General features: G+C 41.2%; 2 protein-coding genes across 2 annotated transcripts; both read left to right on the top strand.

Annotated features, from left to right (window-relative positions):
* The first annotated feature begins 413 nt into the window (after positions 1 to 413).
* Positions 414 to 5,007, top strand: LOC133956782 (protein lifeguard 2-like). Its single transcript, XM_062392093.1, has 12 exons — positions 414 to 607; positions 1,381 to 1,471; positions 1,614 to 1,702; positions 1,974 to 2,038; positions 2,130 to 2,183; positions 2,275 to 2,325; positions 2,425 to 2,464; positions 2,860 to 2,897; positions 3,069 to 3,156; positions 3,265 to 3,360; positions 3,558 to 3,611; positions 3,724 to 5,007. The coding sequence occupies exons 1-12, from the start codon at positions 593 to 595 to the stop codon at positions 3,871 to 3,873; spliced, it is 831 nt and encodes a 276-aa protein (XP_062248077.1). The 5' UTR covers positions 414 to 592; the 3' UTR covers positions 3,874 to 5,007.
* A 2,698-nt stretch (positions 5,008 to 7,705) lies between these two features.
* senp1 (SUMO specific peptidase 1) lies at positions 7,706 to 14,572 on the top strand. Its single transcript, XM_062391290.1, has 18 exons — positions 7,706 to 8,322; positions 8,480 to 8,538; positions 8,644 to 8,834; positions 8,913 to 8,988; positions 9,100 to 9,292; positions 9,411 to 9,555; positions 9,650 to 9,768; positions 10,131 to 10,414; positions 10,790 to 10,853; positions 11,112 to 11,150; positions 11,260 to 11,344; positions 11,441 to 11,581; positions 11,832 to 11,963; positions 12,123 to 12,326; positions 12,418 to 12,497; positions 12,636 to 12,720; positions 13,283 to 13,378; positions 13,463 to 14,572. Exons 1-18 carry the CDS (start codon positions 8,189 to 8,191, stop codon positions 13,523 to 13,525), a joined length of 2,190 nt encoding a protein of 729 aa, XP_062247274.1. The 5' UTR covers positions 7,706 to 8,188; the 3' UTR covers positions 13,526 to 14,572.
* Positions 14,573 to 14,595: the final 23 nt, after the last annotated feature.

The raw sequence follows: 14,595 nt of genomic DNA, 5'->3' as shown, positions 1-14,595 counted from the left end.
TTGATTGAAGAGATAATTAACAAAACCTCTTTGGACTGAGGTCTCATTTTCCTTAATTAAAAAAAATACAATATGGCTAAACTCAGTTGACAAAATCCTCTGTTAATTGCTCCCATTTACATTCTCAGGTAATTTGAAAGTGGACTTGTCAAATATACTGAAAAGATTCGGTTAATATTTAAATTAGACAGTTATTTTGACTCCTGTGATTCCCCTCGTCTATTTATTTTCTGTAGAGCGTTTTTCCAGATTCCTCTGGACTTTTCTCCTCACCAGGCATGCAGGCATCCATTCACCCCGTTTTTCCCGGTGCTGTGGTACAGTCCTAGCTTTTTTCTATGGTTCTGCGTCACTTGGATGCTGCTAGAACATCCCTCTGTGGGTGAGGGAGGGGGCATCTGCCCAAGTCTTAACTGCGTTGTTGTGGGCTTACATCACTGTACCGTCAGAGGGTTTTCAGTCCGAGCCGAGAGGAAGCGCATTTACAATCCGAGGTGTTTTCACACAGCTGTCAGTCCTCAGACACAAGAGCCCCACTGACTGGTTGGCAAACAGAACAAGGCATCATACTGCAGGAAGACAGACAGGCATCATGACACAGGGCAAGGTATGTCATTGCTGAAATGCATCATTCAGTGGTTTTTTTCCATCCTCGTCTACTGTGATGTACATAAAAAGAGTTGTGTTTTGTTATTTTCTGTATGTGTCCTATATTCATATGCATGTCGTTACTTCAACTCTTTGGTCTCACTGATATTTAATGTTTGATGCAATGCAGACTTTTCAGGATCAGCATCACTAGTGTTAGTGTTTTTTTTTGGACTGTGGTTCTGTGACCTGCATCAAAGTGGTGGGCCTTCAGCCACAAACACAAACAGCAGGACTGAATGAACCAAAGAGCAGCTCGTTCAAAGCATCTTAGTCAAATTCTGTTATATTTCATTCATTCGTGCTCGTGATATTTTTGTGTTCAGTGAGAAGCCTGATGCGTCATCGGTAGTTTTGCCATGTTGGTCACTATGACGACCAGTTTCGGGTACTGTTTACATTTAAATAAATAATGACGACGACGATCCGATCCCTTACAACAGAAAGTGCAATCGAGGCTTTACATCACACAGTTTAACTTTATTATAAACAGCTACAAATAAAAATAAATCACACATGTTGATCTTGAATTAGGATTTTGTTTTACATATAATGTAAACATAAATGCGCTTCTTTTCTGTATTGTTTTTTTCGCAAAGTAAAACTTTTCATATCACAAAACACTAACACTCTACTGATTTCTTTCCCTCAAATATTCATTTACTCTCGGCTAAAATGAGCAACTGACTGTGAACTAACAAATAATCAACTGTGCATCTTTTGAACCATCAGTTGTTACTTGCGAACAAATCAGCCAATGGCTCCTCCAGTGGAGAGGCCACGGTGGCCCCAGCTCCTCCCAGCTACGAGGAAGCCACTGCAGGTATGACAAGACTTGACTTTTCTCTGCCATTATTATTTAGATTTGATTAGATTTTTTGGAATGGTGCTGTAAAGATGGTGGTACATATGTACTGTATATCTTAAACAACAAACCGTCTCAAATAAGTGTTTCTTGTCTTCAGGCACCAGTGCTCCTTGCTACAGTGATGCAGAGATGCTCACCGAGTTCACTTGGGATGATCGCAACATCAGGAGGATCTTCATCCGAAAGGTATAAAAAGCATTATAATTAAAATGGATACTAATGAGTTCTGCTCTAAGTTCATGTAAATGGTAAATGGTCTGTATTTATAAAGAGCTTTTCTAGTCTTGACCAGTCAGAGCGCTTTACATTACAGGCCATTGCCATTCACACACACATTCATACATTGCATCGTTAGAGGACAACCGCTCCACCCCCCCCCCCACCCCCCCCCCAGGCCCCAGCTGCCCCGCACGTACATCTATGTACTCGTTTTAACACTGAACTTGCTTCCTGTCAGGTGTATTCCATCTTGATGATCCAACTTTTGGTCACTTTCGCTATTGTGGCTATTTTCACATTCTGGTGAGCAGTTTTTTTTCCCCTTCAATTTTATCTAATGTTTAATGAATGAAAAATGGAGCAAGAAATCACTGGGTGTTGTGCTTACTTTTAGTGACCCTGTGAGGGAATACATCCAAAGCAACCCTGGGTGGTACTGGGCCTCTTAGTGAGTAACAAGTACCATCAGTCTCAAGTCAATAATATACTCGCTTATGTCTAACAACATATAATAATTTAATATTTATGTTCTTTAACAGCGCCGTGTTCTTTGTCACATATCTGACCCTGTCCTGCTGCTCTGCACCAAGGTAAGTTAAGAGTTCTCCAACGTCAACGAAAGTAAATCAATAAAGTTGGAAAAAATATTAAAACTAAAATATTGGAATTGTCTTTCCTCACATCTACAGGAGACAGTTTCCATGGAATCTGATTCTGCTTGGCATCTTTGTAAGTACTAGGCTGTTAATTGTGTTTTTATTGTACATTTTCATGAATAGACAATTTTTTCAAATCAAAACTATACGCAGGGATTTAGAATAGCAAACAGTAAATTCATTCATTACTTGTTTGTTTGTTTTTCATGTAATTATTTTGCGTCTAAATCCATTCCACCGAACTTGATGGAGGTGGCGGCCTGAGTCTGGAAGTCATTTGTTAAATCATGGTGCAGATTTGGATTAAAATACATTTCTTTAGTATTTTCAAAGTTTTCGTTAATTTGACTGCAAGTTGACAGTTCAAAGGATCTAAAACAAATAAAATAAAGATACTTTGTGAAAGTGAATACTGTCCACTCATGACATTCCTGAAGTGAAGTGAGCCTTTCCTGTCATGTGTTACAGACCCTCTCCCTCTCCTACATGACGGGGATGCTGTCCAGGTATGCTTCATGTTTGCTCACTGCTTAATGTGATCGCTTTCTTTTACTTTTCAATTTCTTCTGATGGATTTCCATCTTCAGACTATCTTACTGGTCAGAGCTGTATACGTTTTATCTCATCAATATCTTGAAACATTTCCAGTAATTTTGTTCATTCTTTCGTTCATTTAGTTTCTATAACACCAAGTCGGTGGTGATGTGTCTGGGCATCACAGCAGCTGTTTGTCTCGTGGTCACAGTATTCAGCTTCCAAACTAAGGTGAGACAAAAATCATATTTATCCATTCCTATATTCAGATATGTTTATGTGATATACAGTTTTTATCTGTTCAACTTTGGTTTGATATCTTGTGCTTTCTCCATCCAGTTTGATGTGACCTCCTACCAAGGTGTGCTCTTTATCTTCTGCATGGTCATGTTCATCTCTGGCATAGTGCTGGCCCTCGTCCTTCCCTTTCAATATGTAAGTATGACAAATTAAAGTGACTACATCGACTGAGTGACATGTATGATTGACGTGTGGATTGTTGTCAGCCCACCAGGATGTATTTTTCTCAAATATTACCGAAAACATTCAAATATATCCGATGACAAATTAAACTCAACAAGCTTCCACCAAACACTGGAGTCAGAGCTAATCAAGTCCTTATTGCCATTTAGGTACCATGGTTGGATTCCATCTACGCAGTCTTGGGAGCCATACTGTTCACCATGGTAAGAGTGCAGACACTCAGACATTATTGATAGTAAATATCATTTATGGCAGACTGTCAGAATCAGAAGTAACAAAAACATGTCTTTCTTTCTCTTTCATCTTCTGTAACAGTTTTTGGCATTCGACACGCAGCTCCTCATGGGAAACAAGAGATATACCATAAGTCCAGAGGAGTATGTCTTCGCCACTCTCAACATCTACCTGGATATTATTTATATCTTTTCCTTTTTCCTCCAAATCTTTGGAACCAAACATGAATAAACCATCACTCTACCCCCCTGACCTTCAGACGAGGGGAACACCAGTATGCAGGCAGATGTGATAAGTCATTAAAAAATGTCATCCATTGGTGACAAAGATTCCAACACAGCTTTACCGAGCAAAGCAACTGAGATGTTAATAACCTCGCTCTCTAGCATGTTTGGGAACCCTCACCACATTATAGGGTAGGTTTGCCAGCTTTACCACCCAGAAGTACTTAGAAGTTCATGATGTAGCTCCATTTGACGTAGATACAACATTCCGTGTGTCCATATGAAGCTGTAGGGCGACCTATATGTCCATACTTCCTATAGTATCACAAATTTCCTGCAAACAATAGATGTCAATGCTGTTTAGAAGGTACTTGTCTATAATATATTATGCATGACTCTAACTATGCCAGGTACAGTAACCTCGTCACTTCTGTGGGTGTTTATTTAGTTGCTGAAAGCACAAAAGTGAATTTAAAAAAGACTTGAAATCGTTTCCTGTGTTTTCAGTTACCTGTTTGAGCCTAGGTGACATTTTTTCTGGCTTTTGAAAGACAATCATGACTTAAATTATTAATTTATTGGATTTCGGACGTTTGCTGCTTGTCGCCATCTTCATCAATATGTTGATTTTTGCTTCTCTTAACTTTGAAGCTGTCATTAAAATTATTGCCGTGTTTGTTTTGTTTTTTTTGCTATTTATAGAAAGTGTGTTTAAATCAGAAATATTTAAATCACAATATTTAATTTCAACAAACCTTGATTTTTTGTATTATAATCTCTGCTCCTAGTATTATTTAAACAAAGTTAATCTGCAGTGGTAACACGCAATAATTTAACATGAAAGTGCCATACATGCATGGGTTTACTTTTGATAAGGCATGCATTTGTGCAGGGGCTTGATGCTGTATTTCACGACAATTGAAGTTTATTTTTTTAAAAGAGAATCATATATTTCTGAAAGTTTGTGATCAATGTTGAATGGTTTGAAGCTTGAAATGAATTTATAGGTTTTCTGAACTCATCTAGGATTACATTTTCTTGATGATATTGATGCAGTAGTTGCATATTGTTCTTTTAAGGGCATTTCACTGTAGTAGTGGTGTTACTGTATGCATTTATTAAAAGGGTGAATGTGTGTAAATATGGTCATTGGTTCATTCTGATTCAATATATCATGTTATATCTACATTTAAATCTACACTAGCTTCACATTTGGCAATTTTCAGCATGGAAACACGTGAGCTTAATTTCAAATGTTTACTGTCATTGTGACAGTAAACATTTCAGTGTCATGGCGGCCCCTTACTTAAGGTGTCTAGATATTCAGGATATTCTCCTAACAGCCCAGCATGGTCATCAGATAAAATCCATAGCTCGATTTTGAAGTATTTACCTTATACCAGTGAACATCGTTATATAACCCAGGACATATTCTCATTTGTGAACCCACTTGCATATTCTGGGCATCATATATTTATGTTAATAACATGTATTTGTCCAAACTGTCTACTAACAGTTTTTAATCTGGTTGTTTAGTTTGGACAAACTGGTAGGTACAACCAGGTCATAAAGGGTTGATGAGAAGATGGTGAGATATAATAATGTCACAACGAAGCAGAGGAAAGAACCAAAAAAAGATTCAAACTCTGGTCTGGATTCGAAATGTCTATAATTCATATATTGCAGGGCTGTACGAACTGTGCAAAGGTGCATGCAAGGAGAGCAGAAGTGCAAACAGTTATTCCCAAGTTGGACTTTCCTGAATGCAGAATGAAGAATGCATGTTCTGGTTTATTTACATTATACATTATGTGTATAAATAGTCTCCAGTGTTGTGCAAGTTAACACTTCTCATGAACAAGTTAAAGTTCAGTTCATACAAGTAAACATTAATAGTTCACGTTCATAGTTCACCATTTAAATTCTGAACTAGTTCATAGTTCAGTTCATTTCATAGTTTTTAGGTGGAAACTGAGAATGAAATACTTAACTTCTTAAAGAAAACCTTATCCATCACTACCCCTTGCCTTTACTGTCGGAATCTTTATCAGACAGTGTGTAAAAATCTCTCAGATAATAATAAGGTGCATCGGATCTCGGATGTAGTTGCTGAGTCTGCGTCTCTGCTTTTTCTCTTGCCATCTGTATATGAGACCGAGAGCTGTTGTGTTGCAGGTATGGCCTGCCCCTTTAAGGAAAGTTTGTAGTGTGTGACGTAGTGCACCAGGGTATTGTGGGAAAAACGCTAAAACTGTGTTTACAAAGAGAAGTGACGGACCACCTAGAAGGGATGCGACTGTTGCTCCTGCTGTATATCCGAAAAATAAAGTGGCCGCATTCCAAGTAAAGAAACATCTCCTCCTCCTTATTCACGGAGCGGTCCGGACGGCTGGTTACCGGCCACACAGCGAGCCAAGATAACCAGTGACAGGGGCGGCTCCTGGTAAAGGCGACATAGGAGACGTGACACATGCAATGTAAAACAATACATTAACGTCACACCATCATCCTCTAACCCCGGGGACGCACCGGAGGTAGAAGCGCTGCGAAAAGCGGTCCGCCTCCTTTCTTCGCCCATGTTAAATACTTGGGCTGTTCGCACCGGCAGCGTAGTGTCGGGAAGAACCAGGAAGCGCCGCGGCCACACGCACACACACACAAGCACATAATCTCCTGTAGGGGGTTGGCGGCTACAGGTTTGCGTAGGTCGGTCACCTGTGAAGGCCAGCATCATTTACCCCTGAACCAGCGCGGAGAAATAATGATGATGAAAAGTAATATACAAAATTTAAATTACATGAAATATATATTTTTTTAAATTAAATGAAACTAGGGAAAAATAAAAAAATAAAAAACTGGGCGCGCAGATCCTTCGCAGAAGCCCATTACGCACATTCTGCGCAGAAGCCTACTGCGCACATTCTGCGCAGAAGCCCACTGCGCCATTCTGCGCAGAAGCCCATTGCGCAGGAAGTGCGCAGAAGCCTACTGCGCACATTTTTTATTAAGATTAAGAGTGCAGATTCCAGATTCATTCACTATACGGCTCAACAGATCTCTGATCCATGAAGCTTCCTTCTACCAAGTTGTGTGGTTCGGAGCCGAGACACTGGCCAGAGAAAAAACACTTGGATAGCGTTGTTTGTTTGGTCTGCATATGTGTGCCATGAGTGATGGGTAACGTAGTGCGAAGTCGAATTAGTTGGTTTCGGTTAGGCTAAATCACGGACATTTTACGGGCACTGAGCAACGACATTGTCAAAGCATTCGATTTAGACACCGTCTCTCCTGAGGAGAAATTATTGAAATGTCCCGAGGGTCAGTGAACAGGTAGGGGTGGGGTACATGACAGTTCTAGGCCAATGGCTGTAAGATTTTGTGGGATGCCAGGCTCTCATTGGCTGATGAGTTGGCGTATCAAGGGTGAATGAGGAAGGGGAGTGAAGAATACAGTGACGGCTGATAGGAGTTTAGAGTTACGAACAAGAAGTGTGTCGTGTTTGCTGGACTTTAATAAAGTTACACATAAAGAGAGGTTTCCTGTTGTCTATACGCGAGGACGCTACAATATGAACGTGTTCCAATTCATTATTTGGCATTGAGTTGCGTTCAGTTCATCGTTCTCATAAAAGTGAACGTGTTCAATGAGCGCGTTCTTTTGCGTTCGTTCATGCACAACACTGATGCGTGGGTTGGAGCTCAGTGTCTTCAGAAGTCAGAGCCGGCGGCCGTGACGTCACAGTACATCTCTCCTCCAGCCTGCAGTCGACCAATGAGAGACCGTTGCACTCGGCCTCGCAACTCGCCGTGGTCCAATCACCGCGCCCGATGGTGACAGGTCCGGTGCAGCCATGTTGTGGTTTTGAATGAGGAAGAAGCGGGAGATGTTCTTCTTCAAAGAGTGAATATGCGATTTAAAGTCACGCTGTGGTTTTGTTAGTGAGCGAGGGGGCGACCCAGCATGGTGGCCGTTAGTCCGAACGCGTCGGTTGCGACTTGCCGCATTCCCACGGGAATCTAAACACACTTCCACAAATTAGCCCGCGTAGCTAACGGCGTCGGCTAGCACAGTGGTTAGCATAGCGGGCTAGCGAGGCAACTAGCGGATTTCTCTGCCAACAAGCGAACGGTTAGCTCGCGTCTCGGGGAAGTGAAATGATATTTGTGACGACTGTTCGCGCCTCGAGCCGCCTCAACTAACACACTTTAGCCGAATGAAGTGTATCAGCTGAATTCGCTCTCACTATACTGACAGGTAGACCGAAAGCAGCCATAGCGATTCACACTCAAACCAGCGGCGCTGTCCGTAAAACTTTTGAGCCATGTTGAATAAAATCTACGGATGGATAGAAACGAGCTTTGCCCATCTCCGGAACGGTGTCCCGGCAGAGGAGCACTCGGATGCTCAGCGGGCGCCGGAGGACGGTCCGAACAGGAGGAAAAGACCGATTGAATGGTAGGAGCTTTAACAACAGACCGAGGGCTGCTCTGAAATGAACTGTTTCTGTCTGTTGCTCTGCTGGTCCTCGGTGTTATTGTGATGCGGAGAAAACCGCCAATGTCGAAAGGAAGTTTTTAACCGTTTTTGCATCTCACTGTTTTTTCCCCTCAAGTTTGGATGATGGACACAACGTCGACCAAGATGGCTTGATCAGAAAGAAATCACGAATGGGTAATTGTACACTCAAGCGTTCTGTCATATTATTGTGCGAGAACACGTGAAGTAGTATTTTCAAATCCTTATTGTCCTACTTTTGTCTGTTTCAAATCTACCTAGGAGATATTATTGACTCCGTGAAGACTGCAGCTGAAGGTGTGAAGAGTCATAGTTCTAATGTGGCTGAGTGGATGAAGATCACAGTAACCCCCACTTTTAGAAACATGCTGCCTGCCTCCCCTGGACCTTCACCTGGAGACTTGGAGCCCTCAACATCAGCAGCAGCAGCAGCAGCCTGGGCTGGGAGGCCGGTGAGGAATCAGCTTTATTCTAAATCTATCACAATATTGTTGTCTTTGTTTTAACACGTGTGTATATTTTATGCGAAGGTTACTGACAGGAATTCTTTGAACGAGACGTTCGCTGCTCCCTCAACAACATTGGAGTGGAAAACAACCAAATCAGGCAAGGCTTCAAGCATTGTTAAAACTTTAGCATCAAGGTTGATAAGGATTGTGTGAATCTCTCTTGAAGAGAAATTAATGACTGTACTTGTTCTTCCCTTTACAACTTTAGAATGGTTGCGTAATGAGAAGTCCATCATGGGAACAAAACTCTGCAGGCGACAAGTGTGCATGACTCCGACACATCGAGAGCTGCCAAAAACGAACGGTCATTCAGTCAACTTGCCACAGTTTGTCATCCCCAAACTGCAACCGTCTCCGCGGCTCGGCAGACCCCTCAACCTCCGACCATTTGGAACGCCGAGGTATTTATTACATTTTGTTTTTGGTGCTACTTTCCTGTGTGACAAGCTGTCTGTTACTATACTATTTATCAGTTAACTGTTGTCAGTGGATCACTTAACTCTCATTTTGTGTCTGCAGTCTATGTACCGGAGTGGGCCATGCAAGCAGCTCCTGCACCAGCATGTATGAGAAGACTTTTCCCATCAAAGTGATGCAGAGTCCGACACACAGCACCTCATCTGGCCGCATAGACAGAGCCAAGCCCCGCTGCACAGCACAGGAGGTCAGACATCCAGTCGATGAGGCAACACGTGATTTCTTCTCATTCAGCTGTTGCGTTTCCTTGTAGATTTCATGGTTCTCCTCTGTTTGTCCAGTCTGTGCGTGAAGAGGAGAAGGAAGTCTACAGGCAGCTTCTGACTATGGTCTCTGGTGGTCAGTCCTCTTTTATTCACAATGGCAGCTCACATGCCATTGTGAGGTCGCACAGAGATTTGTAAGTACCCATACAAATAAAGGATACAATAACATTGCCAGATTCAAACTGTTTAAATACAGCATACAAATAACTAAAACTGTATTAACTTAATCCATAAACTACCTTTTGTGTTAGCTGCTCATTTAAGGTGCACCCTGGTCAGATTAAACATGTTTTTACTTGAATAGCTTTGCAGGGGCCAGTGTTGTGCATGCAACACAACAATAAGTAATTTCATACATTTACAGTTTATGTGTAGAAAGTCAATTGATAATAACATTTCAATCCTGTTCCTACCCTTGAAAATAATTATTATGCCGGGACTGTATCTATATGGTGTCTGCTCTTTAATCTGCATACCCCTGTCTTCCTCTCATCAGCACCAGCTTCCTGTCCACCAGCCGCAGACTGTTACAGCACTCGTCCCCTCCTGGATCAGCAGGGGGAGGAACTTCAGAGGGAACCAGCGGCCCACCAAGCCCAAGAGGGATATCAAGCCAGAGCTCAAGCAACCTACCCAGCCCATTGGGGACCTCGAACAAACCAGGGATCCAGATGTGGTCGCCGGACACTGACATCAGCTCCAGCCAAGCAGCTACTCTTACGTCAGCTTCCTCCCCATCTGCTCTGCAGGATAACTCTTCTCAGGACACACAGTCATCAGGTAAGAAACTTGAGTTTAAACTTAATATAGAGGTTATCAAAATGGAACATCTAAACAGGGTTTTTCATGCATAAAGAATTGCGAAACAGCCACCTCCGGCTCCCGACAAAATTCTAGTACAGTGGAAAGTACTTTGATTATGTTTCTCCCGGGACAAATTGTGTAGCGGTTGTACGATAGTCCCAGAACTTTAGGGAAAGGTGATGTCGCCATGCACATACACTGACTCTGCGGCTCACTTTACCCTCTCTCTCTGACGGCTCAGTACCACCACACCTAATTTTCGGCCTGGACAAACTCTGCATACGTGAATTGAATGCTTGCTTCTTTTTGTGTTTCTTTTTTGAGTTGTAATGTCCTTGTGTTCTCTTCTAGCTCATGATGGTGACTCTGTAATTATTATCAATGAGCAGAAGGGTAAAAAGCAAGACGGCTCAAGGTCAGTATTAGTAATTTTGCTATGATATACATTTCACTGTGGTTAATAATAAATAATGCAAGTTTGGTCAAAGACATAGACATCTGAATTGATAATGTTGAATATCTATACTGTTAATCTATCTCATTATTTAATATGAAATGTTATTTATATGAACACAACATGTAGGTGAGGTGGAGTCAGAACAAAGCCTCCAGTCAGCAGAGCTTTGAGTCTAGTCCGTGTTTGTTGTCATAACATATTGATCTGTCTTCACAGTGTGCCATGTTTCCAAGCTGAGTTATGGATCAAAGAATTGTAAGTGCACAAAAAATACATTTAATCTCTGACTAGGCAATTGATTGTTTATTTACTGATCTTGTAGTGAGTAGAGCCACAAGGTAAACATGTTTTTTTGTCTCTTTAGAACGAGTATGTACGACTCTCGGGCGAGAGAAAGGCGGAGACAGATAGAAGAGCAGGAGGCCCTGGCTGCCAAGCTGCTGCGACAGGTGACTCTTCATCACTGAAGCCCTCTTTAACATTCACCTGTATCATAACCATTGTTCACCACCATTAAGCTGTGTCATATTGTTACTGGTTCCCAGCGCCTGTCTGACGAGGGGCAACGCAGCCCAGATGTGGAGGTTCATATTCGAGTTCCTTTGGAGAAGGAGGTTCCTTTGACTGCTGTGATAGAAGAAACAAGGCTTGTAGAAAAGGAACTAGAATTCCCTCAACTGACAGAGGTATAAACGTTGTAACGTTGTAAAAGTAGAAATGTTGTTATGCACTTCACTGACACTGAGCTATTTTTTTTTCTTCAATGCAGTGGAAGTCCAGACAAATTAATGTTTTTCCTGAATGACGCTGCTGTTTGAAATTTGGTTTTATTGTAAATTTATTCAGGCTGAGAATAATTGCTATATAAAGCTGATATATAAAAAAATATAATATCAGCAATATCTCATTTTACAAGTATTGTGTGTTTCTGTTAAGGAAATGGAGGCTGAGGTGAACAGGGTGCTAAGAGCAAGTAGCCTTCAAGAAGTGTTAAGTGAAGGTTTTGGTCTGAAGCTTACACGCAAAGATCTGCACACCCTAAGCAACCTCAACTGGCTGAACGATGAAGTGAGTACACATGCTCCTCAGGCAAAATCTGTAAACTAACAATAATCACTCCAGACACTTGTTTTCCTAATATCGGGCCCTTTTAAAAAAGTTTGACCCTGGTAATATGTGTTGAGCAATTGTCCAGTTCATTGAAACTTTCCTTCTTCAATCTCTCAGGTGATCAACTTTTACATGAACCTCCTGGTGGAGCGCAGCAAGAACCCCAATCTCCCGACAGTGAATACGTTCAACACCTTCTTCTTTCCGAAGCTGTGCAGGAGCGGCTACTCGGCTGTCCGCCGCTGGACCAAAAAGACAGACATCTTTTCTAAAGACATCCTGTTGGTTCCTGTCCACTTGGGGGTGCACTGGTGCCTATCTGTAAGTCTAAATGACCATAATTTTGAATGTGGAAGAAAGTTTTTATTTTATTTGTCTTTTGCTAATTGTCTCTTCATCTTTTTTCTCTCAGATTGTAGATTTCAGGAAAAAGGTTGTTGTGTACTATGATTCAATGGGAAGGAACAACGATAAAGCATGCAGGATATTGTTGTAAGTTTCTGCATCAGATTTGTTTGTGTTGTTGAAAGAGATAAATATGATTAGAGCTAATAGAAACACCGAAGCAAAAATATATTATTTATGTGACATTAAGTTATAAAGAAATTAAAAAAAAAAACTTTTCTGCAGTGACTATCTAGTGCAGGAAAGTAAGGACAAAAGGGGCAAAGAGCTGGATACCTCAGGTTGGACTCTGCACAGCAAAAAGCCCAGCGTAAGTCAAACACACACCAAGGTTGAGCGTTTCAAGTTGTCTGTTTTTATTATTTGTCATGTGATGCTATGTTGTTCAAGATCATGTCGTTCAATACCACAAATCGGCCTCAAGGTTCTTAACAGCCTGCTCAGCATTTGCACACATTTGACTGCGTAAATTCAGAAGAAGAAAACGTCTCCGGGAGCTTTGATAAATAAATCACTGCATCTGTGGAAACATACCATTAAATATGTTGGTCCATTTTGGGCTGGTTTTATTTAAGGAGCATTCCGCTTTTTAGGGCTAAAATACTAAGCCCTAATTAAATTTAACTTGTTGAAACCTTAAAAAACTCTTTTACAAAATCTGTCAAAGCTGCTGTTGATCAAGAGTAAATAGTCTCATGACACTGGAGGTTATTTTTTTTCAAGTTGCTGAAAGAATTCATTTGCAAAGCAGAATCTCAGCGGTTGGTAAAGTAGTAAATAAATCATCTGTATTGGTCACATGTGCTGTCACAGCAGGTTAACACAATTTTTGCACTGTGGGTTAGTAACATTTTTATTTCTTTATCTGTCAGGAAATCCCTCAGCAGATGAACGGGAGCGACTGTGGAATGTTCACGTGCAAATATGCAGATTACATTACCAAAGACAAGCCGATCACATTCACACAGGTAATCCCAAACGGCAGCAACAGAGATTCATCTGGTGAAGTCATCATGAGTGTGTCGTCTGACTATGGCTCTTCTCATTCACAGAAACACATGCCCTACTTCAGGAGGAGGATGGTTTGGGAGATCGTGAGCCACAAGCTGTTGTGATGTCAGGATTGTGAACCTTGTAACAAACAGGAGCTGAGCTACAGTCGTGTTGTCCTGGGAAAGACTTGCACACCAGCTCATCATCGGATCAGGAAAACCAGCTCTGCCACTCTCCATCCTCTAATAAAGACCTCAGCTGGGGTCGGCTGACAGGATGTTGCTGAAGCAGCCAAGCACTGCCTCCCAGTCTTATTTTCCAGTTTATTTGTGTTACGGTGCACCCACGGAGCATCGGTATAGCAGCTGAAGCACTGCGTGTTTTATACTCTCCCAGCCAGAATCGATTGTGAACTCTCACTTGTATTGACTGACAGACCATACTCTGAGCTGTGATGTTCAGTTGGATGCAGACACACAAAGTTTACATGTTTTTGTCATATGTGGAGATAAGATTTGTTTTTATAACAACATTGATGCTAGATTTTTGCTGGCAGTGTTTGATACTCTTGAAATGAGCAAGAGCAAATGTACTTTACCACAACGACATAAATCTCCACAAAACTCAGGTTTTGATGGCAACTAATCTCTCTTTGTATCTGGACGTGAGTTCTGCTTTTGTTTTCTCAGCAATATGAACTTTACTCCCCCAAAGGATCTTCTTTGTTAGTTTGATTAAAATGCACAAAGGTTTTCAGATGTGATGTTGCCTCAGAGTATGATTCAAAGTGAAAACAGGACATAGTCTTACTTTGCCAAGTTCTACAGAATAGTCTGATTGCACGTTACAACAGCAGGGCAAACCGGTTTTGCTTTCCTTCTTATTCATAAGTCTTGATAACAGATTGTAAATTAAGGTTCAAAGTCTATTTTATGTAGTTAAGTTCAACAGCGAATTTTGGGCATATTCAGTATATTTTGAACTTTGTACATACTTAAATCATATACGACCCTTGAACAGTGTAATATACTTTTTTTTATATACCAGTTTCCTATCTATTTTTATCTAGATCTCAGTCTGTTTTAGAATTAAATTCTCCTGTATTGTGACTGTTCTTTGTGTATTACCTCAAAAGAAGTTGGTTTTGATATAAATTCTGCCACATTTGATATACCTGTCTTTGCTTTTTTGG

This window comes from Platichthys flesus, chromosome 7 (genome assembly GCF_949316205.1).
Source record: "Platichthys flesus chromosome 7, fPlaFle2.1, whole genome shotgun sequence".
NCBI lineage: Eukaryota > Metazoa > Chordata > Actinopteri > Pleuronectiformes > Pleuronectidae > Platichthys > Platichthys flesus.
This window is presented reverse-complemented; position numbering and strand designations above follow the sequence as displayed.